The following is a 25405-nucleotide window of genomic DNA, read 5'->3' on the forward strand; positions in this document are numbered from 1 at the left end:
ATTGTGCCACTGCTCTCCGGCCTGGGCAACAGAGCAAGACCCTGTCTCACAAAAAAAGTATGTGTCATGCAATTTGGGGGGCATACTTTTTTTGGTTTTTTTTTTTTTTGAGACGGAGTCTCGCTCTGTCCCCAGGCTGGAGTGCAGTGGCGCGATCTGGGCTCACTGCAAGCTCCGCCTCCCGGGTTCACGCCATTCTCCTGCTTCAGCCTCCCCAGTAGCTGGGACTACAGGCGCCCGCCACCACGCCTGGCTAATTTTTTGTATTTTTAGTAGAGACGGGGTTTCACCGTGTTAGCCAGGATGGTCTCGATCTCCTGACCTCGTGATCCGCCCGCCTCGGCCTCCCAAAGTGCTGGGATTACAGGCGTGAGCCACCGCGCCCGGCCTTGGGGAGCATACTTACACTGAAAAATTACTCATTGTTTATCTGACACTCAGATTTCATTGGCATCCTGTATTGTACTTGGCAGCCTTGCCCTCAGATCCTAGCTACAGGTAACCCTCTCAAAGCAGGGAAGCTTACTTCAAAACCAGCTCTGAAGTCTTCTCTCTTCACGAAAGACCCAGTTCCTCTTTTAAGGGTTTTTGCCTGATTAAGTTTGACCCATTTGACTTGCAGTCATCCCAGTTAGAGCAAAAGCCCTGCATGAGGGTCCTCTAGCTGAGCCTCTTTGTGGATGTGAGGTCCCGTGGGCCCCGGCCACCCTCGGAGGGTGCACCTAACTGAGGGCAGGAGTCCAGGGGTCTCCTCAGACTCCTGCCCCCTGCAGGGCATGACGGGCAGTGACAGTGTGAATGCCTTACCTGGAGCAAGGGGATTTTCATAGCTTGAATAAACAAAATAAATGTTTCTTCATATTAAAAGTACTACTAGTATCTCATTTTAAAACTGTGGCCTTGGTATTATAAGTGGTGATTTTACAAGACACACACTTAACTGCTTAAAATCGGCAAGTACATTGTTTGAAGTCATCTGTTTCGCTCTGCAGGTGATAGAGACGCCTGGTGCCTCAAAATGTATTGGCCCCGGGTGCTGTCAGGTGGCGCAGCCCGACTCCGTGTACTGCAGTAATGACTGTATCCTCAAACATGCCGCAGCGACAATGAAGTTTCTAAGCTCAGGTAAAGAACAGAAGCCAAAGCCTAAAGAAAAGATGAAGATGAAGCCAGAGAAGCCCAGTCTTCCAAAATGTGGTGTTCAGGTGAGTGAACCGGGACCAGCCGCCCGGGCGGTGGATGCATGGGCGCGAGAGCATTTGTTGCAGACCTGTTGGTTTGTCGACCGCGTGGGGGTGGCAGGTGTAGGTGGCGCACACGTGGTGTCGCCTTGACCTTTGTCTTCCACCTTCCCACCAGTTTTCTCTTTTCTGCCCGTTAGCTGAGGGGTTAATACAAGTGCAGTAAAGCAAATGCTGACAGTGGCACTGCACGGGGGGCATAAGACTTCAGGACACACCCTGCTGTCTTGCGAGAAGAGTCGGTAACCACCCGGTGGAGTTTGTAAAGCGTAGACTTGCAGGCACCAGGAGTGGGAGGTGGGTTTGGGGCAAGGCCATGGGCTTCATTTAAGACCCGGCTCTCAGAACTGTCTCCTGTTTGTGCTCCAGGTGATTTGGAAAGAATCAAGGGTGTTCAGAAATCACAGACTCTTGTCTTAGACTTGAAGCCCCTTCTGAGGCTCAGGTGGCTGTGGCTGTGTCACTGCCCCTGTGGTGTTTGTGACCGGCAAAGCATAACTAGCACTGTTTGAGGAGGTTTCTTGATTATTTTCAAATTGATTCCTTAGCCTTCGAATGACTTAATTTTTAAGGCTGGTCCTTTTGAACCCTTGGCATTGGGCAGCCTCCCGCGCAGGCCTTTCCACTCATTTGGCTCATTTGGTTCATTTGGTTCATTGCCGCACTCCTCCTGTCTTGGCAGCCTGTCCAGTGGCTTCTCCTCCTGCCTGTCATCTTGGCAACCGGGCACCTCATCAGGGTTGCAGGTGACTCCGTGCCAGGCGCCCTTCATGGAGCGCAAGTGGCTGAAGTCCTCAGTTTTACCCGGGGACACTGCGGGCCCACTGGATACGCAAGTGTGTTGAACGGCTGCCAAGCAGGCACAGGATGGGTGCAGGGTCTTCAGATGGCCTCAAGAAGACATTGGGTCCCTACCTTCATTTCTTAGTGAAATGAAGTGAAGATGTAATTTCTTACCTTCTTAATGATTTGGGATTTTACTGATTATCCAGGCAGGTATTAAAATCTCTTCTGTGCACAAGAGACCAGCTCCAGAAAAAAAAGAGACCACAGTGAAGAAGGCAGTGGTGGTCCCTGCGCGGAGTGAAGCACTCGGGAAGGAAGCAGCTTGTGAGAGCAGCACGCCGTCGTGGGCGAGCGATCACAATTACAATGCAGTAAAGCCAGAAAAGACTGCTGCTCCCTCGCCGTCACTGTTGTATAAATGTATGTATCACCTAGGGGTTGGCCTCCTGGACCCCTCCCGTTCTTTCTGGATAGCCATCCCCTGGGCCTGTCCAGGACTGGGAGTTGCAGCTGTGTGTTAAGCTGATCACAGACACCGGCTGCACCATCAGCGGGAAGCAGAGCCCATGTCCAGGATGCCTCCTGCTGCCCTGTGTCCATCCCTAGTCTGTCGGGACTTCCTGTCACTGTTTTCCAAAGCTGTACAAACCTCACTGGTGAACGTTCACCTTAATGATTGATTTTTTAATCTCTGTTTTCACTGTCAGGCTCTGGTAAGTATTCGTATTCTCTTCATGCTAGTCTGATTGCATAGCCACACTGCCCAGCACTCCACATCCACCCCTGTCTGCACCATCAGTTGTTTGACGACGGCGCTGTATACGCTTCAGTTTTTCCACATTATCCACAGCCAGCACATGAAAGCATCACTTCTTTTTTATGTTGTGGGAATCTTTGCAAGTTAGTGTTGCATCTGATGCTCAACTTACGTATGCTTTTCAGGTGTACATTTATTTTTGACTGGGCAGATAGGGGATTTTTTTTTTCCATGTCCGATTCACATGCTACACACCTGCATGAACACATTCGAACTTCGAAGGCCACGCATTGCTGCTTCATAGGCCCCACGGTAAGTGAGTTCACACCTAGAACACTGTCCTGACCGCAGGACGCGTGGCTTGGACTTGGTATTCTACATGTGACTGGCTTTCTTGCCCTCCTCTCTCAAATGTTTAGAGTGTTAAGATCATATCCTGCCCCAAATTTCGAATTAATGAGACGAAGATATTTCAAACAGATCTTTGAAACCTCAGATTCTGTGGTGCAACTTTAATGTTTTCTTGTTTCTCAGTTTTCTGCTATAAAACTCTTTTCAGTTCATTCTTTAATGCCTTCTGTCTATAGTGCATTTTGTGCTTTTTAAAAAAAGCACTGAAAGGTTAAATAGCCTCAATTCAGAGACGATCACAGAGTGCCCCGCTTTCCCCGTCGTCAGACTTTGAGCAGATTCCCTAAGGGATGGCACTTATGCAGGTGGGCAGACCTGTACTAGGTCTGGTGTGCTTTACAAAAATATGCTTGTGGGTGTGTGTGTGTGTGTATGTGAGAGAGAGAGAGAGAGACAGAGTCTTGCCCTGTCGCCTAGGCTGGAGTACAGTGGCGCGATCTCGGCTCACTGCAACCTCCACCTCCGGGTTCAAACGATTCTCCTGCCTCAGCCTCCCAAGTAGCTGAGATTACAGGCCCTTGACACCATGCCTGGCTAATTTTTGTATTTTTAATAGAGACGGGGTTTCACTATGTTGGCCAGACTGGTCTTGAACTCCCGGCCTCATGTGATCCGCCCAACTCGGCCTCCCAAAGTGCTAGAATTGGAGGTGTGAGCCACTGTGCCTGGCGAAAAATATGCAGTTATTGAGCATGAATAACTGAATAAAAGAAGAAAAATATGTCATTCGTTTTGATCATGTAAACAGCCTAGACCTAAGAAATTGAGCCGCACATAAATTGAACCATGCTATTGCTGCATTATAATGAATCTTGAGATACCTTACATTGTTTGAGCTGAGAATTTTATGCTAGCAAATGTCTCAAATGTTCATCAGCTTCTAGCACCTCTACAATAGAACAGTGATAATTTCAGCTTGATTAATTTCCATCTGTGTCAACCAGAATTGAAAAGCTGCCAGAGACTCCACACGTGTAGCTGGAAGAGCCCGAGTACATTGCGGGAAGGGAGCATTGGTGGGAAGATGGGGAAAGGAGGGGCTCTCGGCCCTGGGTTATTGCTTCCTGCCTGCCTCCTGCACTGTGAGTGGGGAGAGGTCGACCAGGAGGCTGCTGCTCTGCCCATAGCGGGGTCCTCTGACCTTTTCTCCTCCTTCCCTCCTTTGCCACAGATCAGCTCCTCTGGGAAGCTGATTTGCTCCAGGGACAGGAAGTGGGGGAAATTGCCTGTTAGCCTTCCCAACACATCACCTCCAGTTAAAATTGGTGGATTTCCAGAATTTATACAGGGTGTGAATGGGGACGACACACTTTTGAGCTAGTAGCTTTCTGCTCGTTTTGTTATCCCGGAAATGTCGTCTTCCCAAAATGTGATTGATTGGAGCAGAGTTAGAGGCATTGGTGAGAGCAGGTACCATGTCTCTGTCTGTCTCCTAAACAACCTCTGCACTTTCGCGGGCTCGACAGCTACTGGGGAGCCTGCCACCACTGTCCGCCTTTGAGGCCCCCGCCCTACCTCCCTTGCTGGCCACAGAGCTCGCCCTCCCTGGTAGGGGGTGAGATTGGAAGTGAGAGGCTGGTGTGGGTCTGTCCCATGAGTTGATTCACACTTGCCTCACCGTACATGCCGTCAGAAGACCCACGTGGTGGAGCTGCCACTGCTGCTCCCCAGAGTGCACCTAGGCACCCTCCTGTCCTTCCCATGGTACTCGGTTGACCTGGGGGCTCCTGTGCAACAGGCGAGGTCTCGTGTGCACAGACCTGCTGCTGCTGCTGGAAGGAGGCTATGCCCCCCACTAAGGTATCAGGAGGTCCTTCACAGCCTCAACTTGTTCCTCCCATTTGTTTTTAAAAATTATTTCTTATATATACAGTTTCTTTAGCTTATGTAAACATTTGGCACATAACTTCTCAAAGATCATGATGTTTCTTTTGTGTTTTTATAAATTCTTGTTCCATTTTTTTCTCTTTATTTCCACTGTTCACCTCCCATTATTGTCCAGGCATGAAGTCAGTTGGAAATTTTTTTCTGAGATGTACCTGACTGACCAGAATTTTGAGATGGAATTCTGGTATTTATGGGTATAATTCCTAGTATTTTGGACTCCCTAAATGGCTCATTAAGTGACTTAAACACTGAGGATCTGAACAGATTTTGACTGCAAAGCAGATTCTACAGTTCGTTTCATCTAACCATTGGAGTTAAAATGGAAAACCTTGCCAGTTTGTAAACCCAAATCCAGATGCTGTGTTAAGCATGGTGCCCAGGTGGAAGCACTGCCTCTTGTTCCCACGTGCTGCCACAGAGATGGCCCTGGTGGCGTGAAATGGACGGAGAACACCGTTCACAACGATAACTCATGGTGTGAGCTCCAGAAGCACATGTCACTGAAATCCTAAGAGGATCCATTTTCAGTTTTCAATAATAAAACAATACATGGGGGATTCTAGAATCTAAGAGTGTTTTGCAGGAATTTAAAGCTGGGAGAGGAGGGTGGCTTGTTCACTGGTCCCGTGAGCTCTTTTTTGTCTGTCTCCTCCAGAGTTGTCAGCGGCAATAAAATGAGGCTGAGAGAGTCATCAGACTCTGCGTGTCCACCAATCTCTTCCTCCCAATTAGAAAAATCAGAATCTGTACTGAGAAAGGCTATAGCTTGAGACTTGTTTTTTCTGTTATCCATATAACTGGAAGTTTCTTGGGCTGTCAGTAACATTCTTTTGGTATTTTTAAGTGTTTTACTTTTTATAAACTTAAAAAGCAGCCTGCTGTTGAGAAAATTACACCAGGGAAAGGTTTCACACCTCCGTAACCGTGAGCCTGCACGGTGAAGCCCCACATCGTCACCGCCCTGTAGCGCCCCTGTCGGTCCCTCAGCTGCCCCCTTTGTGCTTATGCTTCACCCACCTTGGGCAGGTGGGGTGCAGGGATGGAAGTTTCCAGCAGCATCAGTCCCCCTGAATTCACCACCTCTTCAGTGACCTTCATAGGACCTTTTGGAGCTATGGATCTACTCTAATAGTCTAAAGATGAATGCTCAGGAAAGCCTCCTTGGCATTATTGGTGTCACAGAGTGCAGAGGTCAGCTCTGAAGACACCTGCTACAATTCCTCCAATGTGGTACCCAAGTTTCAGGTCGATTTCTATGAAGTTGTGGAATAATACTGGGTTTCTTTTTCCTTTTTTGTCTGCTAACACATCAGCATACACGTTATATTCTTAGCTTCTAAAAGTTAGAGAAGTAACTTAGAAGATTGACAAGAATTTTTGCACTTATTTAAATGAAGGTTGTGGCAACTTTCATTTGCCGCAAACCTGGAAGAGTTCGGCAAGAAGAGCGTAAGGTAACTGACTTTATCCTCAACTGACCTGCTTGGTGCTGTCAGCTAGGGGCTTTATACTGAGTATGGCCCTTTGGGACTGCAGGGATTACGGGGGAGGGTTGTGGACTAATTTAACCTGCCCCTAACATGTTGGTTTAAGTAGTAAACAATTTAGATAAAGATTAAATTACTGGTGTGGGAGACCTTGGGAAGAGCAGCAGCTCTGCTCCCAAATGGGTTTGGCAGCCAGGCACACACCATGTGCAGCTGGGCACAACTGAAATTGCAGTTGAGTGGAACGTCCATCTGTCTGCGTGGCCCTCACACGAGTTTCTTAAGGAGAATGACCTCTCCATTAAGTTGGAAGGCACTCAAATAGTGGGTATTAGTAAGAAAACTGACCAAGGAAAGCGTTGAGTATTCCAAAGCATGGCAGTCTAGCTGTGGACCCTGCAAGGGTGTCCTGGCTGTAGTGATGGTCTCCTCTGAGGAGCATCTGGGATGTAGTCTGCCTGCTTTATTTGGGAATTAACCATTTCCCCCAACATGAAAGCAAGCTAGTAACTACTTGTAAGAGGCTAATTCATTTGAACACATTTTAGCACGTTGAGAAGAGCAAAAGCAGAACATTTTCTCTTGCCACTGTCACCTTGATTGTTCCCACTGGGGGCAATCTTGGTAGTGAAGAAACAGGTAAAGCGGGAAAATGTGTAAAACGTTGTACACACGCCTCACTGAGGGCTGGAAATAGGCCTGACGTCACAGTTTACAGAATTTACTTCCACAGGTCCTTCCCTGTGTCTCTTGAGTGTATTTTCAGGTGTGTAGCATAGGAACAGCCCTTAGAGCCGTAGCGGACGGTGATAGGCAGCATCAGAACACCGCGGGAGGCCGGTTGGAGGTCTGAGTGCCCCAGCTTCCCTAAACCAGCCAGCAGTACTGCGACAGGGCTGGCCACTTTGTCGTTAACACCTATGCGAGGGCGAGTGGTGGCTTTTAGTGATTTTTATAACCAGTTCCTTTCCCTGTGAGGAGCCATCCAGCACATAAGGTCGCTACACGTGGGCCTCTGCACAGGCCAGAACTGAGCAGACTTGGGTCTCTTGCCCCATATTTTAATCCCTGTCCTGCTAAAACTTCCACTGGGGCAATTGGATGGGTTCTACAGAGAGGAGCCAAATAGCACCATCCTCCGGTGGGGGCCTGGTTTTCTCCTCCCCGTCTCTGCTCAGGCCCTGGTGCCACCCAGTGGCCAGCGGCACAGTAGCACCCAAACCAGCCAGCCTTCTGCTTTGGGGGAAATTGGCCAATTAGAGTGTGCTGCCGATCCATGTGCACGACGACGACCTGCTTCATTCTGCAGTTGGCTGAAACCCAGACCCGGCAGCAACAGTTTCATCTGGGCCAGTGGCCTAGACAGGCCCCCAGAATATGGGAGCTAAAGGAGACAGCGCTGCAACCAAGGGGCAGAGAGGTGTGGGGAGGGGCAGGGAACCGGTAGCTCTCAGGCATCAGTGCTGTGTGGTGTGACCAGGTCACCACCACTGCTGCCCTCAGGGAACCCGGCAGCGTGTAGGGGAGGCTCATGCCCTGACAGGGCCCTGTTTCTCTGCAGTGGGTTTTTTCCCAGGTTGCTTGGAGTTGCTGCTTGCCCCTCTCTAATGCTATACACCATAATAGTTAAAAGTGAATTTGGATGAACTTGCAAATCGAATTTTAGCTCTACTAAAAAGTGAGTTTCCCCATTTCGTCAGCAGCTGACTCAAGTTGCGCACCAGCCGTGCTGTCCCACCTGGTGTGGAGTGGCTGTGTGCTCGGGTCCCTGGAGCAGTCGCTGGATGGAACATGTCCCTTCCGAGCAGGAATGGGGCTTTGTGTGTTGCAGGACACTGCTCCCGGAGGCCCAGCTTGGAACATTCTGCCGTTCAGTCACCTGACTGCCCATTTCCATGCTCTTTAAAGCACAGGTGAGGGATGACAAAGGGAGCAGTTAATTTTCTAAAATAGCAATGGTTAAGGAAAGGTATCTCCTGCTTTTCAAATAAATTACGTTCATCTGCTGTCCCCACTCTTGAGTAATGGGTGGTTTTAATCCCGTGTATTGGGAATGCCCTAAAATTCGTGTCTCAACTTGGGTTTTCCCTAAGTGAGGGAGACAGTACTCTGGTTACACGAGCAGAGATACTGAGCGTGGCCATGGACATCTCATTCCAACACTTAGGATCTGGAGAAATGGAGTTAATGTTTTTAAAGTTAGCATATAACCCTAACTTGAAACAAGGTGAACGTTAAACATCACTAAAGATATCGTTCAGGTCACAGCACACAGGCGTTCTGTGTGACAGCCAAGGCATTTTGTTGAGGTTTCTGGAAATGCCTTAAGCCAGCTTTTTAGAGTTCTTTAAACGTGATATTGAAACACTCCACAGTTTTCTAGTGCAGGCACTGAATTGGTTTGAGGTTTCAGTTTGAATCATGATGGCTGGCTTCCTGGCAGGTGTTTGCCGCCTCTGGAGACCAGGGCTTGGTTCTGGGTGCCTGCCTGGTGTCAGCTTCCTGCCTGTGTGCCTCCAGCGCCCTAGGCCTGCTGTGCCTTTTCATTCCATCCCCACCCCACCCCCTCGCTGCTTCCCCCAAGAAAAAGGGCCTCCACCGATTTTTATTTAGCCTGACTGACCTATTGGAACCCTGCAGGCAAGATGCTGCAGACCTGTGAGCTAAGTCTGAGTTAAACTGAGTTGTTACAGACAGATTTGCAAACACTAAGGTAGTGACTACTTTGGTGTATAGACCTGATCTGATGAAATAGTACATGTAGAATTAAAAGCAAAGTTTCCAGGACAGGTAAAAACTAGCTGTCACCTTTGTTCCTGTTTTGTTAGACATTACCATTGCTTTATAGTGCACTTTGAAGATCCAGCTCCAACAGGAATGAGTGTTTTGGGGTGCACTTGTGGGTGAGCGAGGCAGGGCCTGGCAGCGTTGCCAAGCAGGGCGTCCTGTGGCTGGACCACAGCTAGCAAGGGGTAGGCAGGGGCCATGAGGTTCGACGGGCTCTAAGATGAAAATACAGGATTTGCCTTTACTTAGTTACCATTAAAATGATGGTTAGGAAAGAACACATGGAACTCTTGAAAGTCGGGGTGAACATATGTTAACAGTGACACCATTGTTTGGAAGTCGGGGTATCTGTTAACAGTGACACCATATTTTGGATCCATGTCGTACTGTTGCAAGTTTTTTAACATGGAAGGAATTGTACTTATCTGGGAAGTTGGGAAGATTCACAGCCCTGAGGCTGCTGCTTGATGGATTGGCTGCTGGGGAGGACTGGCACCCGCTGCCAACATGGCCAAGCCTGGTAGCACATGCAGGGCGTCCTGCAGGACCAAGCTGGGGCAGGCTGTTGAATCAGGCCCTATTTGTAGAGTCTTGGCTCTTTCCTGAGCTTTCAGACTTCCCTCATTTATTGAAAGCAGTCAGGAAGACGACGGTGGAGGAGCGCGGTTTTGTTTTCAATCCCTGGGTAAAACCGAAGCGCTCTTGAGAGCATCTGTCACGTTCTCCCATTAGGCCTTTGGGAGTTTGGGAGGCTTGCTGCTGCACAGATCGTTGGAAAAGCCTTTCCCTAGGAGGGACCTTGTTTACTTGATCACCCAAGGTCGCTCCCAGGCACTTGCCGTGGAGCTGAGACGGCCTCTGCTGTCCTGGGGCCCTCACGGGGGCCCCCTATTCCCCAGGCACTTCACTCCTTTGTCCCCACTAGCTGGATCCCTGCCCTGTCTTGCGGTGCACCCCAGTGAGCTCTGTCCACTGGCACGCCGTCTGTTCCCTGCTCGAGGGCCTTTGCACTCTGACAGTCTCACACGGGGTTATAAAGTGATTGATTCTCCACTGGCATAGAAGGCTTTTTGAGCAAGTTGAGGGGGTTTGACGTCTTTGAGCTTTTAATTATAATCCTTGTTTGGATTAATACTTAATGGAATTACAGCGTGAGGGTTGTGAATGGAAACACTCCTGTAACAGCACTGCTGCGTTCTCAGCTTCTCACTCTTCGTGTAAAGGTGTGGCTGCTCTTCCCGTGGTGCAGGTGTATGCCAGCTTTCCTTATTTTTATTAATGGCATCACCTCCAATGGACTCCAGTCTGGAAGGACAATGAAGTGAGATGTGTCAACCCCACCCACCAGGCTAAGAGAACCTGTTTTACCCTTCTAAACAATCTTTTTCACTGAAGTTTACAAAAAAGCTTGCAGTTGAATTAATGATGTGCTGTTCTAAATCTGCCTTTTTAAAATTGATAATGTGAGATTGTCCTTCAGTTTTGAAGCTTAGCTAGTGCTCAAGTCAAGCCTTTAATAACTAGAGTTTGCTGGTTGAAGGTAAAAGATGTAATAAAGCATTTTTCTTTCTGAAATAAAATGTAGTCACCGTCATAAATGCTGCTGGCGGTCTTCCCTTACACTCCTCTGAATGTTAAGATTTTACAAATCCTTTTCTCTATGTGTATCCTATTCAGTAATGCCAGGTGGGCACTTACAGGTTTAGAGTCAGGTGACAGCACCCCGCGGTGTCCTCCCTCACTCAGCGCCTGTGTTCTCCTTTGTAGCCACGAAGGAAGACAGGAGGTCCGAGGAGAAAGCGGCAGCCACGGCAGCCTCAAAGAAAACAGCCCCTCCGGGCTCTGCGGTGGGCAAGCAGCCTGCACCTAGAAACCTCGTGCCAAAGAAATCTTCTTTTGCTAATGTGGCAGCAGCCACACCAGCCGTTAAAAAGCCACCCTCAGGTTTCAAGGGCACCATCCCCAAGAGGCCATGGCTCTCCGCTACCCCATCGAGTGGTGCTTCAGTTGCCAGGCAGGCAGGACCGGCACCTGCAGCTGCCTCCAAGAAGTTCCCCGGCTCTGCTGCCTTGGTGGGAGCCGTAAGGAAGCCAGTGGTACCTTCTGTTCCAACGGCCTCGCCAGCCCCAGGACGCCTCGGGGCTATGAGTGCTGCCCCATCGCAGCCAAATTCACAAATTCGGCAAAATATCAGACGCTCCTTAAAAGAGATTTTGTGGAAAAGGTGGGCTGTTCTGCTTGATTTCTTACCCATTAAAATGGAAGGGCTTTCATTACAGTGTGGCTGCAGGATTGCCTCACTGTTCAAAAAGTTTAATATACGCAGGTGTCTTATGTAGTTCCTTTTTTTATTCTGTTCAGAGTCAATGACAGCGATGACTTGATCATGACAGAAAACGAAGTAGGAAAAATCGCCCTCCATATTGAGAAGGAGATGTTTAACTTGTTTCAAGTTACAGATAATCGCTACAAGAGTAAATACCGCAGCATCATGTTCAACCTGAAGGACCCTAAAAATCAGGTGTGTGCCTGGTGTCGGTGCATTGGAGTATTCCTGTTCTGTTCACTGGATGCTAAAGGGATAAACCAAACAGTATTTTGAGCTGTTTGTGTCCTTTCCAGGAAAGCTGAGACATCTCCTTCTCCTTTGTGACCCTTCCGCCAGCCCCTGTATTGCCGTATTGGTGTTGAGGGTCCTGGAATGTCCTTCCCTTCCCTGCCTTAATTGGGGTCCTGTCTGCTTATTGGCTTCCCTGAAGTCCACGTTTTATCACCAGATTAGCCTCCTCTAAACATTGCTGTAAAATTACAAGCCAGTCACTTCACTGGCTCCAAAATAAAGTCCAATTCTTTTTTTTTTTTTTTGAGACAGAGTCTCGCTCTATCACCCAGGCTGGAGTGCAGTGGCCGGATCTCAGCTCACTGCAAGCTCCGCCTCCCAGGTTCCCACCATTCTCCTGCCTCAGCCTCCCGAGTAGCTGGGACTACAGGCGCCCACCACCTTGCCTGGCTAGTTTTTTATATTTTTAGTAGAGACGGGGTTTCACCGTGTTAGCCAGGATGGTCTTGATCTCCTGACCTCGTGATCCACCTGTCTCAGCCTCCCAAAGTGCTGGGATTACAGGCTTGAGCCACCGCGCCCAGCCGAAGTCCCAATTCTTTGTCCCAGTGTATGAGGGTGTCCATATTACGGCCTCAGACAGCCTTTTCCACCTTATTTTCTCATATTGCTCACCAGCTGAGTGAGCCTGACGGTTTGGGCTGCTTTAGTGAGTTCTCACCACTTGGAGCAGGGGCTGCTTATGCCCAGGTTGTGGAATCAGTCCTTCCTCACTGCAGTGTGGGGTGGGCGGTGCTCGGCCCATGCAACAGGGACAGAAACTCCAGCTGGGAGGGATAGGCTGCCTGCCTGGTGGCCTCTCGCCACCAGGCTTACAGCCTTCTGGTGTTCTCTCTCCATCGGCCTCCAAACCCCTCCCTGTTTAGAATTTTAGAATATTGAAAGACCCTGACTTTGCATCTCACCATTGAACAGCCACAAACAGAAATGATTTCTTCCTTCCTTTGTCCCTGACACTACCTTTTTGACTTGTGTCCACCTTGTGTACATAATTGTTTTTCGTGAGGTGTTGTGTGTTGTTTTTTTAGCAGAGCCAGTGCAGCATAGGCCGTGAGACCCACTGTTTAACCTTATGACTTGTGCTCTCTGGGCCCCCATTTGCTCACAGCAGGGATGACCCAGGGCGCACTCTCACAAGGCCATTTGGGGAGTTAGAGAGGTCTGCCCAGTGCCACACGCAGGTGGGCCCTGAGGGCGTTTGTCCTGTGCCCGCTAAACTTCTGGGCAGCTCTGTTTTCCATAAGCTCTCTGTATTGACAGATACAGGAATAGTATTTGAGTAAATGAAAAATATTTGTTTATAGGGACTCTTCCACCGTGTTCTGCGTGAGGAAATCTCTTTGGCAAAACTTGTGAGACTGAAGCCAGAAGAACTTGTATCTAAAGAGCTTTCCACGTGGAAAGAGAGGCCGACGAGATCTGTGAGTGCAGAGGGCACCTGCGGAGGCACCCGGGACTCGAGTTTAACAGAAACAGATTCATAGATGGCTGCATGAGCAATGCTTTCCTCCTAGAAAACAAGGCTTAAGCTCTGTTGTGTCTTTTTCATTTCAGGTGATGGAGTCCAGAACTAAACTGCACAATGAAAGCAAGAAGACGGCCCCCAGGCAGGAGGCCATCCCCGATCTGGAGGACTCTCCGCCAGTGTCAGATTCCGAGGTAAGCATTTGGGAGCTTTTGTGTTCACCAAGATAGATTAATCCATCCCACATGTTTTGAGGTTATCTTAAATTATTGGGCAGGACACTGAGCTTACAGCAGGTGTATGTCATTGTGGCATTCCTCAGTCCTTGTACTCGGTGGTCCTTTTTTCTCCCCCGTGGGTCTCAATCCCATGAGACCACTTTTCTTGGGTGTTGTTAATTTGGAGCTGAGTTTGGAGAAGAAATGACCTCACCTTTTTTCTTTTTCTTTTAGGAACAGCAGGAGTCAGCACGTGCTGTCCCTGAGAAGAGCACAGCACCGCTCCTCGATGTCTTCAGCTGCATGTTGAAAGACACCACCAGTCAGCACCGCGCACACCTCTTCGATCTCAACTGTAAAATTTGCACAGGTGAGCACAGTTTGGGGGATGGAGCCTTGAAGCTAAGACTAAACTTGATTTTGTTAAATATCACTGAATCCTTCTAAAAGCAACTACACTTAAGCCAAGCTTAAACATGCAGAAAGGCCAGAATGATTTCCTGCCCTGCCTTTAGAGTGTTGCTTTCGGCTTGGTGTGAGAAACAGTCGTGTGCCGGCTGGGTTTCTCACAGAGCCTTTCCTTGCCTTCTTCAGGCCAGGTTCCCTCTGCAGAAGATGAGCCAGCTCCAAAAAAACAAAAATTGTCAGCTTCTGTTAAGAAAGAAGACTTAAAATCGAAACCTGACAGCTCTGCCCCTGACCCAGCTCCTGATCCAGCTGATGAGGTGATGCCGGAGGCTCTGCCTGAAGTTGCCTCTGAGCCAGGCCTGGAAAGTGTTTCTCATCCAAACGCGGACAGAACATACTTCCCTGGGCCTCTAGGAGATGGTCATCCCGAGCCCTCCCCCCTGGAAGACCTGTCCCCCTGCCCAGCCTCCTGTGGGAGTGGGTTGGTCACCACCGTCACAGTGTCCGGCCGGGACCCCAGGACCGCTCCAAGCAGTTCATGCACAGCCGTGGCCTCCGCAGCAGCCCGCCCAGACAGCACCCACGTGGTGGAAGCCAGACAGGACGTGCCGAAGCCTGTCCTGACCTCTGTGATGGTGCCCAAGTCCATACTAGCTAAGCCGTCCTCATCTCCTGACCCAAGATACTTGTCAGTTCCTCCGTCACCAAATATCAGGTGGGTATTTCAGGTGTGGTCTGAACAAGCCAAACTTTTTTTTAGATTAACAAAAGGAAAGATAACTGGTGACTAAATAGTTGAACTCGGAAATTTAAGCTGGAATACAACTTCACTCTCATCTTTTAGAACGTCCCAGTTGTAGGGTGCCTTATTGTCCTTTTGGAAGTAGAGATCTTGGAAATTTACATTTAGATTTGTGCTCATCCAGTTTTGTTAACCAAAATGTCTGTATCATTATAATTAAAGTAAGTAATTGGCAAAAGTAAGCTACCAAAAACGTAAAACTTACAAGAGTTCACTTTTGCTTTTACATATAAAGTCTTTGTACTCTTGAAGCCAGGCACAGTGGCTCACACCTGTCACCCCAGCATGTTGCAGGGCAGAGGTGGGAGGTGTGCCTGAGCCCAGGAGTTTGAAACCAGCCTGAGCAACATGGCAAAACCCCATCTCTACAAAAAGGACAAAAATTAGCCAGGCGAGATAATGCACGCCTGTAGTCCCAGCTATTTGAAAGGCTGAGGTGGGAGGATCACCTGAGCCTGGGAGGTGGAGACTGCAGCCAGCCGTGTTGCCCCACTGCACTCCAGCCTGCACGACAGAATGAGATCCTGTCTCAAAAAAAAAAAATCTACTTTTGAAATTCTCATTACACAGAGGGACATTGACTTTTTTTTCATGGTTTTGTTTTACAGCACCTCAGAATCACGGTCCCCTCCAGAGGGAGACACGACCCTCTTTTTGTCTCGACTCAGCACCATTTGGAAAGGATTTATTAACATGCAGAGTGTGGCAAAATTTGTCACTAAGGCGTATCCTGTCTCTGGGTGTTTTGATTACCTCAGTGAGGTTAGAACCAAGAAAGTGTGTGTGCGTGTACGTGTGTCTTTCATAGGAGTTTCTAAACTAGAGTCAAACACATGACTTTCAGGAAGTAGGAGAGAAACAGAAATGCCTGACACCCTTGCAACTGACTGACTGGTTACAGAAATGCCTCTAAATGCAAAGTGGTGATGGCTATGATGAGTCCACAGGTTCAGCAGTTTGGAAAGGGTCAGAAATGTGAGCCTGTAGTCTGGCCTGTCAGTGACCGGTTTCGCTGGGGCACTGACCAGATGGCTGTGCGCACAGCCACCAGCACAGTCAGGTGTTCGGAGCCAGCTCTACACACACCTGGCCACTTGTGGGGTGGCGCATATGACCCCATGGCAGGCCTTTTAGTTCTAGAATTAACCAGAAAACAGCACTGGCATTTACGACTTTAATGCAAGGAGTCACCCTGGCTCATACGTGAATCGTTACTCTCTGTATGTACATAAAGACAGCATAGAAGTGTTGGGCAGTGATTTCTAAACATAATCTTGTTTGGCAGAAGGTTGGCATCATACCCCCCTCGGATTTGGTAACTTGTAATCCTGGATTTAATACAACATTTAATACAAGAATGACTATTTTCCTTGGAATAGTTGTGGCCTTCTTGAATCTTGGATAGTATGTGCCTTCAAATGACTGCATTCATCTTTTTGTGACTACTGCAGTTCAAAGTGATTTACTCCAGTGCTTTCTGTTTAGGATTTGCCTGACACGATCCACATTGGTGGGAGGATTGCACCGAAGACAGTTTGGGATTATGTTGGCAAACTCAAGTCTTCTGTGTCTAAGGTATCTGCTTATAGTATAAATTCGGCAACGATGGAAAATCGTGTTTATTTAAACACATCTTTTTTTAACCTCTTATTTTGATGGGTTAACACTTAAAGTGTTAGCCTATTTCCAGGTGAATATTAAAAATTAAGTTTTGCAGTGAGCTGAGATCACACCACTGCACTCCAGCCTGGGAGAGCAAGACTGTCAAAAAAAAAAAAGTGTATACAGTTGTATTACTATGTGAAGGTGTTTGAGTATACAGCGGTAGGAAGTTGTTTCTAATTTATTATAACGTATGTGCAGTTAAATTTTAGTAAGAAATATATAAGCTTTATTTTCTTGTTTTTTTAATGATTGAAGGAGCAGGTGGTGTCTTTTGCGGGGGTGATCAGGCTCAGGGCACTCAACCTGGGCTCTTAAACGGTCTTGGTTTTCTGCGACCCCCTGAGATTTAGCTACAGCTGTGTGTGTCTGTGGTTTTCTCTGGGGAAGCTCTGTAGTCTTCGTCAGGTTCACAAAAGGGCTAGATCCTGTCGTCTAGTTGAACCCTCCTCTGGGGAGGTGCCCAGCCAGCCATTGCAGATCATGCAGCTGGTTCCTCATGGCCGGGGCCATCGTGCATGTAGGAAAAGCCAGCTCTGCTCCAGACACTGCTGGCCTCACATGTCACGTGACTTGCCTCACTGAGACAGGAGCTCTGTGAGATCATGGCTGTGAGTAGGAGAGATCTTACAAGGTTTCCTGTTGAAAGCAGGATGTGAATCGGGCGTGTGATGCTTGAGCCGCATTTTCTTTATGAGTGCTTCCCACTCTTCCATTGCAGGAGCTCTGTCTGATCCGCTTCCACCCCGCCACAGAGGAAGAGGAGGTCGCCTATATCTCTCTCTACTCCTATTTTAGCAGCCGTGGCCGCTTTGGTGTTGTAGCTAATAACAACAGGCACGTCAAGGACCTCTACCTGATCCCACTGAGCGCCCAGGACCCTGTTCCATCCAAACTCTTGCCCTTTGAGGGACCAGGTAAGCGCTGGCTTTCTGGGTGGAGGTGAGGCCCACCTGCAGCTGCACCCCTCCTCCCACTGACGTGCCCCGCTGGGTCCTGACCAGCCCAGGGCTCTTTGGGAGCAGGAGTTAGGAGCACAGACTCAGCGGTTAGCAATAGGATTGATCTTTGAGGGCGTAGGACTGTGGCACTAGAAGTGCCCCCTATTCACAGCATAAATTGTCTCAGAAGAGTTTTTTAGAGAGGGAAAAACCCACAGCTTGCAACCAGCTCATCCTGGCCTCAGGTCAGAGAAGACGCAGTGCCCAGGAGCCCGAGGCTCAGCCAGAAAGGGAGGTGACACTCCCAGCTGCCTTGTTCTTTCCTCCAGATAGACTCAGGAGCCAGCACACACACCAGGAAGTGGCTCCATCAGGGGTAACTTCTCTAACAGGGATGGATTTCCAGGAGATTTAAAAATAATGACATAGAAAACTATTTCTAGAAAGAATTACTTTCAAATCTGTGGCTCAAATTGTAATAGCTTCATTCATCTTTGGCCAGCTACTTTGTGTTTGCACATTCCTTGGGAAGTACTGTACTTAAACAATTATTTACAAATAGCCTAAAATATATCTTCTTTGTCAAGGGTTGAGGGTGGTTCCAGGGGCCACATGCTCTTGTCAGTGACCAGCTCTTTCATAGCCCCTTAGCAAAAGCTGATGTGACTTCAGTTAGGGATGAGTATCCGCTGCCCAACTGCAGTGTCTCCTTGGCCATGCAGTCCTCAGAGGATCAGTGTTCTCTAAAAGTGGGTGCGTGAATCACACAGTGTCCTCTTAAGTGTTTCATCATAAAGGCAGGTGCTGTCTAGACCCTGTGCCTCAGTGCCCTCTGTCCCTGTCACCAGGCCTCGGCGGGTGTTCCTGCCACAGCTGTGCAGGGTGCTCCCACCCACACTCCTCACGCCGCACCCTAGCTAGCTGGGGTCCTGTAGGGGCCACTCCACATCTTGCGCGAGGCTTCTGTCACCCCAGGCACAGCCTATGTTCCTACTGGAGCCCATTTCACAGCTGGAGTGGGCTCAGCCTGTGCCTCTGTTGTGGAATTGTATGTCCATAAAGGGATTGGTTGGTATCAGTAATTTCAGGGTTAAATATTTGCTGGCATGATGCATTAAGTTATTTTAGTGCCAGATACATTTTTAAAAGCAAAGTGCTTTAGTGTGTCCCCTCAAATCCTACTTGGGATAAAGAGATGCCACCTAATGGGTGGCAGAAAGGACCCTGGTAGAGGTTCTAGGTGATGCTTGTGAAGAGCTCTGGCCAGCTCCACGTGACCAGGGAGAGGAAAAGCCCGGCCCTCCTGGAGGTGAAGACCGAGAAGCTGACCTCTCCGGCACCTGTGAATACCCCCTGGTCAGTTGCAAGTGCAGCAGCAGTGTGTGTGCAGAGTCAGTGCAGACACTGCAGCGCCTCAGCGCCTCACTGCTGGGGTGAAAAGAGCACTTCTTATTTACAGAAACGTGAATTCATAGATAGCGAGCCTCCCCTTTTTAAAAAAATTGAAGCGATATTTCATCCTTTTTTGAGCTCCTCTCCCTACTCCATCTCCAAACTTGGAGCTGTCAGGTGAGCACAGGTTGTAGGGTGTTGAGCGAGCCCTGGCACATGCCGGGCACAGGGTTCCCCACACTGGGCAGTGACAGGGCCCAGGTAGGGCCTCGGACGGGGTTCCCCACACTGGGCAGTGATGGGGCCCAGGGAGGCCACCAGAGGAGCGGCACCCCCGTTCTCCCCACAGCAAGGGCTGGCTGGGCAGGTGCAGCCCTGGGGCAGAGGGAGAGGACAGGTCTCCTGGCACCTCCCGGATGGCACCGGGACAAGGAGGGCTGGGCTGGGGTCACTCACCTTGTCTGTTGAGTGCGATGGTGCCAACCACCCACACTGTCAGCTCCGCGACCAGCTGGGGAAACGTCACACTCGCCCACCGAGGCACTCGCTGAGGCCACAATGCCGCCTGACGGGGACACACAATCGCTCCGGGGACTTTGATGCACCATAAAGAGCAGAGGCGTTTGGGTAAAGTAACACAGGGCAAGGGACTTTAGAGAAGTAACAGCGAGTGAAACTTTTCCATACACTTCAGAAATGTTTTAACTTAAGGCTTCAGTATAATGTTGAATTCTCTTGATGTCCTTGTTGACATGAATATGTGTGTGTGAAATTTCACACACTTCCATGGTCACTAAACAGCCTTTTCCCCGGGCCAGGCCATTGGGTACTTGGCCCACTTCACGTACTGATTACTTGACTTGGCGTTTTCTAGATATAAACATGTACGTGTGTGTCCTGGCTTTGTGGTGTAAATGTGTAGTGCGCGTGTGTGTGCATGTGTGTGTGTGTGTGTGTGTGTGTAAGGCTAGGTCTTGGCACGTTTCCTGTCTCAGCGGACCCTGTCCTCATGGAGTTAGTCTCTGCCCAGAAGCCCTTGGACAGCACAGGCCACACCTGAGGGCACTGATGGTGGTGACTCCACAGAGCTGTGGTCAGGGGTGAGTGTGTGCTGCGTGGCCTAGAGTCATGCCCCTGGAAGTGCTGGGCGAGGGTCTGCAGGGCCCAGTGCCATTCCAGAGCCTCAGTTCTCTGCAGCACATGCAGCACAGGCCTGAAGGAGACCTGGCGCCCCAGCCTTGAGCTGCCCATCTGCATCAGGGCACTGATGTGGGAGCATCTTCCCCTGGGGGTGTTAAGGAGAAGGTCCTGTTGGGGGTAGAGATTCACGCAGAAAAGAGTGACCGACTCATCCATGTGCCTCAGTTTATACCACACAATTGCAGGTGTCCTGCCTCCCACACATGGGGCCTAATGGGTTCTGACAGCGTGGTGTCTAGTCCCAGCCCCGTTGGTGCTTGCTGTTCACATCTAAGCAAGTGAAGGACTGAAAGTGCCCAGCTGTGCCCTCAGGGGAAACCAAGTCACCCGCCCCGTCAACACTTGGCCCTTCTTGGGCAGTGAGAGTGGAGCTGCCCCCGCAGCACCCTCGGGAGCCGTGCAGTTCACAGCAGTAGCTGGATCTCCCCGAGGACATTTGTCCTTGCATGTCTTAATGATTTGTCCACAAAAACACCAGGTTTTCTTCCTCTGCCCCTCTGCCCTGCAGTGGGGGCACTCTCCGTAACTCAGCATCACTGGGGGGCAACTGGGAGGCCTGGGTCCGGGTGACCTTCTCCACCTAGATATTTACCCCACTCAGTTCCAGCTCTACCAACAGGGCCCCCCGCAGGGACTTGGAGTGGCAGAGTCTGGGCCTATCTCAGGGCCTTGTTCATGGAAGGGAGATGAGTCGGGTTGAAAGCTCATCGTGGAGGGTTCTGTGTGGGGCCCTTACAGGACTGGACCACAGCCAAGATGCCTGCCTGTAAACCATGCCCAGCCCCCGTCATTTCCACGTGAAGCCGCAGGCCTCGGAGCCTTGGTCTGAAATGCCTGTCGAGTGACCTCGGTCCATAAACATGGGTGCACAGTCTGTTCCCCCCAAGTACAGGGCAGGAGGAACACCGCCCTCTGTAGCTGCTCCAATGGAAAGGGCTCTTTTCTCTGAGGTCTTTATACATTAGAAAGCTCTTCTGGGAAGAATGAATCCATAGTGTCCTTCTGTATTCACTTTTAACTGCTTTCTAAATTAGCTGAGAAATTCTGACTTGAAATATTGTCAGGTAAGCATTTCTTCAGTTTTCATGTGTGTATGTAACAGTAGCTTTGCATGGAAATTGTAATCAGTATTGAATGGAATGTACTGCCTTCTCCTCCTAAATCAATAAACATATTTCATGGAAACTGGTCCTTGTTTGTTTGAATTGGAACCATTTGGTGGCTCCTGGTCACCTCTCCTAGGCCCCCCTTTGCTTTCCATAAGCCAGCGCAGCACACCCTGGTGGTGCCCCCAGCCCTGCAGCCCGCCTGGCAGGGGCTGGAGCTGACGCAGTGCAGGCTGGTGCTGCCCTGGGGCCCTTCTCGGCACCCCGGCACCCAGAAGAAGATGGACATCGCTCTCTCACCTGAGGCGTGCTGGACCCAGCGGCTTTGTGCAGGTCGTAGGGATTCCCAGTTGGAACGAGGGAGGGTCTGTGTGTGTGTGAGTGGGTGTGTTTGGTGGGCTGGGGGAAGTCACTTCTTCCCACCTTAATTGCCAAGTCTTTCTATCCAAGTCATACTCAGAACCCTTGTTGATTAACTTCCACACAGTTTCTGTTCCAGCAGGTGTGAACATTTTGTTTTGACAGAAGCAGACCATTGAGAGAGTTTTCATTTTAAGAACTGATAGTAGGATGTGCTCGGTGGGTGAGTTTAGGGGTAAAGGCCTCATTGTGATAGTTTGGGGTTGGGAGGAGTCAGGTTTCAGGTGGTTCATTAGTAAGAGGGAGTGTCATCCTGCAGCCTCAGGTTCAGTACCAAGGGCGCTTCCTGCACCCTCCGAAGCAGGTGGTTCCCTTGTCAGCTGCCTTGTCCCCCAGTCCCTATTGCCGACACACCTGGACACAGATCCTGGTTTTGGTCTTGGCCCACACAGCTTTTTGAATACACCCTTTGTCTTCAGTGTCTTGCGTTCTTTTCCTGTGCGTGTGGTCTGATTCTGACCACTGAGTCCAGACGCCTCCTTCGTGAATACGCAAAGGACACAGACGTGGTGCTAAAAAGGCCTGTTTGCTTGCACATGATACGCCCAGAAGAAAACCATTTCGCCCTCTGGCCTTTCAGAGGGTGTTGGGGGAATGTCCACACCCTTGTTCCAGGCCTGATCAGTACCCTTCAGTGGAAGTGCAGGGGCACGTTTAGCCACAGCTTGCATCTCCGGGCCCCGAGCCCTGGTTGCTCCTGGCTGCCTGCTTTATGAACTGAGGGCCTCAGTAGCCCTCAGGAGGGAGGTGGGTAAGTAAGCCCGCCGTGCCCTGTGCTGCCTGCGGCCTGGCTGGTGCCTGCTTCACGCAGGCCTCAGTCTCTGCACCTTCCCGGGGTACACTCCCTCCCAGGGTTGACACACACCACGGGGCAGTTGCCAAGGGGAGGGGTGAGCCTGGGAACAGCCCCTGGGCAACCTTGATTGCCCCTCCTGAGGTGGGGGCTCTGTGACCTTTTGACCTTACTGGTCTGCTGGACATGCCAGGCACTGCCAGGCACCCTCTCCTCCAGGGAAGATGGCTCCCAAGGTCCGGTCAGCTGAACGGCACTGCTGCTTCCGTGAAGAGTGATTTCCAAGGTGCTGGCCACTTTTCACATATTCACGCGACCGTAGTAACAAACAGGAGCGGGTGCCGGCCACGTTTTACATGTTCATGCAACCATAGTAACAAACAGGAGTGGGTGACAAGTTTGTTTCACAACGGGTGTGCCTTTTTGGACAGCCCAATTTAAATTTTAAATGGCGGGGAAATTCAGAATGAACACCCATCTGACTGCAGCTTTATTCAGTCACCAGTGTCTGCAGATGAGAGCACCAAGAGCTGGGAGCATTTACACGTGCCAGCTACGTGTTTGATGCCAATCTCCAGATGGTTGCTGTTTTCAAGACTAAAGAATCTTGCCAGAGCTGGGATATACTAATTATTTTTTTCATTAACAAGCAAGTTAGCCATTAAAAGTTTGAGTTGGAGTGACACACCACAAGACGGGACCACGTAACAGTGATTTTGTACATCATTCCGCCACCCTGACAGCCCTTTAGAAGCTGAGAGTCTCCCTTGGGCGGCATGTCCCCTCTGTGTCAATGAGTCAGCACTAGGCTCCCCCAGGTGACTTCCCCACACGAGGCCCCACAAGCCCTACTGCCTGGGGTCCCTCCCGAAGCCTAGCCCAGGCCTGTGTCTGTTCCCCGTGTCAGGTTCGCAGGGAGAGGGCCTGGCTTACAGGAACTCAGCCTGAGCCTCAGTGCCCTTCCCACCAGGGCGTGGTGGGCTCTGCAGATGTATGGTCCGGGAAGGCCATAATAGCCAATTTCACAACTGACCATACCCGAAAAGTGGATGTGAGTAAGCTATGTAATAGCTTATTCAGTCAAAAGATAGCTATTGTGGCGAGAGAAGTATTTTAAAATATGTTTAACTCATGTTAATCAGAATGTGAACTTGACAGGGTGCCCTTCGTATTTGCTGAGCAGCAGAGCTCAGCTGTGCCCTTCGGTGTGGCCTGGCTGGCTTTCCTGCTTCCCTCCTTCTGTGCCCACCCAGCCCTTTCACTGGCACCGTGCTACCATCCGGGGAACAGAATGAAGAGGAGGTGGAGGTGAGGTGCTGGGATACCTCACCCCTCTCGCTGCGCTCGAGTCTCAGCTCTGCCAGGCAGCCTGTGAAGGAAGAGGCCTTTGGCCCTCTCGCCAGGAGGGAGGGAGCATCCCATGAGCAGGCTGGTCCCAACTCAGTCTGGCAGGCCTGGTATTCCTCCCTTAAGGGTGAGATGGACACCCACCACCCTCTGTGCTCAGCCTGTCCATCAATTCCTTAGTGGAATTTAGGGAGATTAACAACAAATGTGTTTAGAACTACAGGGTGGTGCCTGTCCAAACAACCTGAAGCGATCTGTGAAGATCTTTAACATCACCAGAGGCACGGGAAATCGTACTGGTTTTCATTGTAAGGGAAAAAAAGCTGTAACGTGAGCACCTTTTGTATACCACAGTAATGTTAAATTATCTGTACATTGAGTTTTTACGGTTTAGTTTCATATATTGTTATGCTGCCGAAACGCTCTGCCCATGTGTATCATTTTTCCCTCAGCTACTGTTTTGGGATGTGGGTTTTTCTGTTCCCCTTTGGCATTCTTGATTGATTATGAGTGTGGGGAGGGTTGTTACTGGAATATTAGTACTCCTGATCTAAGTTACCACAACTTACAACGTTGGGAATAGTTCTCTTTGGAGAATTTTTTTTTAACTAATACTGTGCCCTAAAACCCCCAGTGCGCGTCGTTCACCTGCTCTGCTCTTTGCCACCCATTTGCTGAGCACCTCTGGGCTTTACGTGAGCACCGTGTCCTGTGTTTACAAGGACGCAAGCCTTAGGCAGTCTTTGATATGTGAATGCTCACTGAATTTCTTTCTAAACCTAAAACATTAATTTTTTTTCCAAGACGGAGTCTCACTCTGTCGCCCAGGCTGGAGTTCAGTGGCACGATCACGGCTCACTGCAATCTCCGCCTCCAAGGTTCAAGCAATTCACCTGCCTCAATGTCCTGAGTAGCTGGGACTACACGCACACGCCACCACGCCTGGCTAATTTTTGTTTTTTGTTTTGTTTTTTTGAGACCGAGTCTCACTCTGTTGCCCGGGCTGGAGTGCAATGGCGTGATCTTGGCTCACTGCAGCCTCCGCCTCCCAGGTTCAAGCGATTCTCCTGCCTCAGCCTCCTGAGTAGCTGGGACTACAGGTGTGCACCACCATACCCAGCTAATTTTTGTATTTTTAGTAGAGACAGGGTTTCACCATGTTGGCCAGGATGGTCTTGATCTCTTGACCGCATGATCTGCCCACCTTGGCCTCCCAAAGTGCTGGGATTACAGGTGTAAGCCACCGCATCTGGCCCAAGTTTTGTATTCTTAGTAGAGACAGGGTTTCACCATGTTGGCCAGGCTGGTCTTGAACTCTTGACCAGGCTGGTCTTGAACTCTTGATCCACCTGCCTTGGCCTCCCAAAGTACTGGAATTACAGGCATGAGCCACCATGCCCAGTCCAAAGCATTTATTTTAGCCATTTCATTTAATGCCGTTTTTCCTGTGTAGTTGTAATTCTGACACCAGAGACTAATGGATGACCTCATGCTTGTGCTTTATTGATAATTCTGAATTGAGTTGAATTGGCACCTAATCAAACATTTAATATTAGTATATTTAGAGTAATTATGTGTTGCAACTCCTAAGTTAAAGACAAAAAGGGGGCCAGGTGTGGTGGTTCATGCCTGTAAGCCCAGCACTTTGGGAGGCCGAGGCGGGTGGATCACCTGA

At 49.7% G+C, this 25405-nt stretch overlaps 1 protein-coding gene across 5 annotated transcripts in view; it reads left to right on the forward strand.

Moving 5' to 3' along the window:
* DIDO1 (death inducer-obliterator 1) overlaps positions 1-25405 on the forward strand; it is a 61881-nt gene that overhangs the window by 31079 nt on the left and 5397 nt on the right. For 4 of the 5 annotated variants that reach the window (XM_025398184.1, XM_025398185.1, XM_025398183.1 and 1 more), the window contains 11 exons: positions 993-1205; positions 2234-2447; positions 11124-11580; positions 11718-11877; positions 13281-13397; positions 13531-13635; positions 13894-14029; positions 14254-14782; positions 15478-15631; positions 16355-16444; positions 17253-17448. In XM_025398184.1, the coding sequence (XP_025253969.1) occupies positions 993-1205; positions 2234-2447; positions 11124-11580; positions 11718-11877; positions 13281-13397; positions 13531-13635; positions 13894-14029; positions 14254-14782; positions 15478-15631; positions 16355-16444; positions 17253-17448 (2371 nt within the window). Of the gene's footprint in view, positions 1-992; positions 1206-2233; positions 3351-11123; positions 11581-11717; positions 11878-13280; positions 13398-13530; positions 13636-13893; positions 14030-14253; positions 14783-15477; positions 15632-16354; positions 16445-17252; positions 17449-25405 lie in introns of those variants that run through there. The other variant, XM_025398186.1, reaches the window with a different exon arrangement.

Source organism: Theropithecus gelada, chromosome 10 (genome assembly GCF_003255815.1).
Source record: "Theropithecus gelada isolate Dixy chromosome 10, Tgel_1.0, whole genome shotgun sequence".
Taxonomy (NCBI): Eukaryota; Metazoa; Chordata; class Mammalia; order Primates; family Cercopithecidae; genus Theropithecus; species Theropithecus gelada.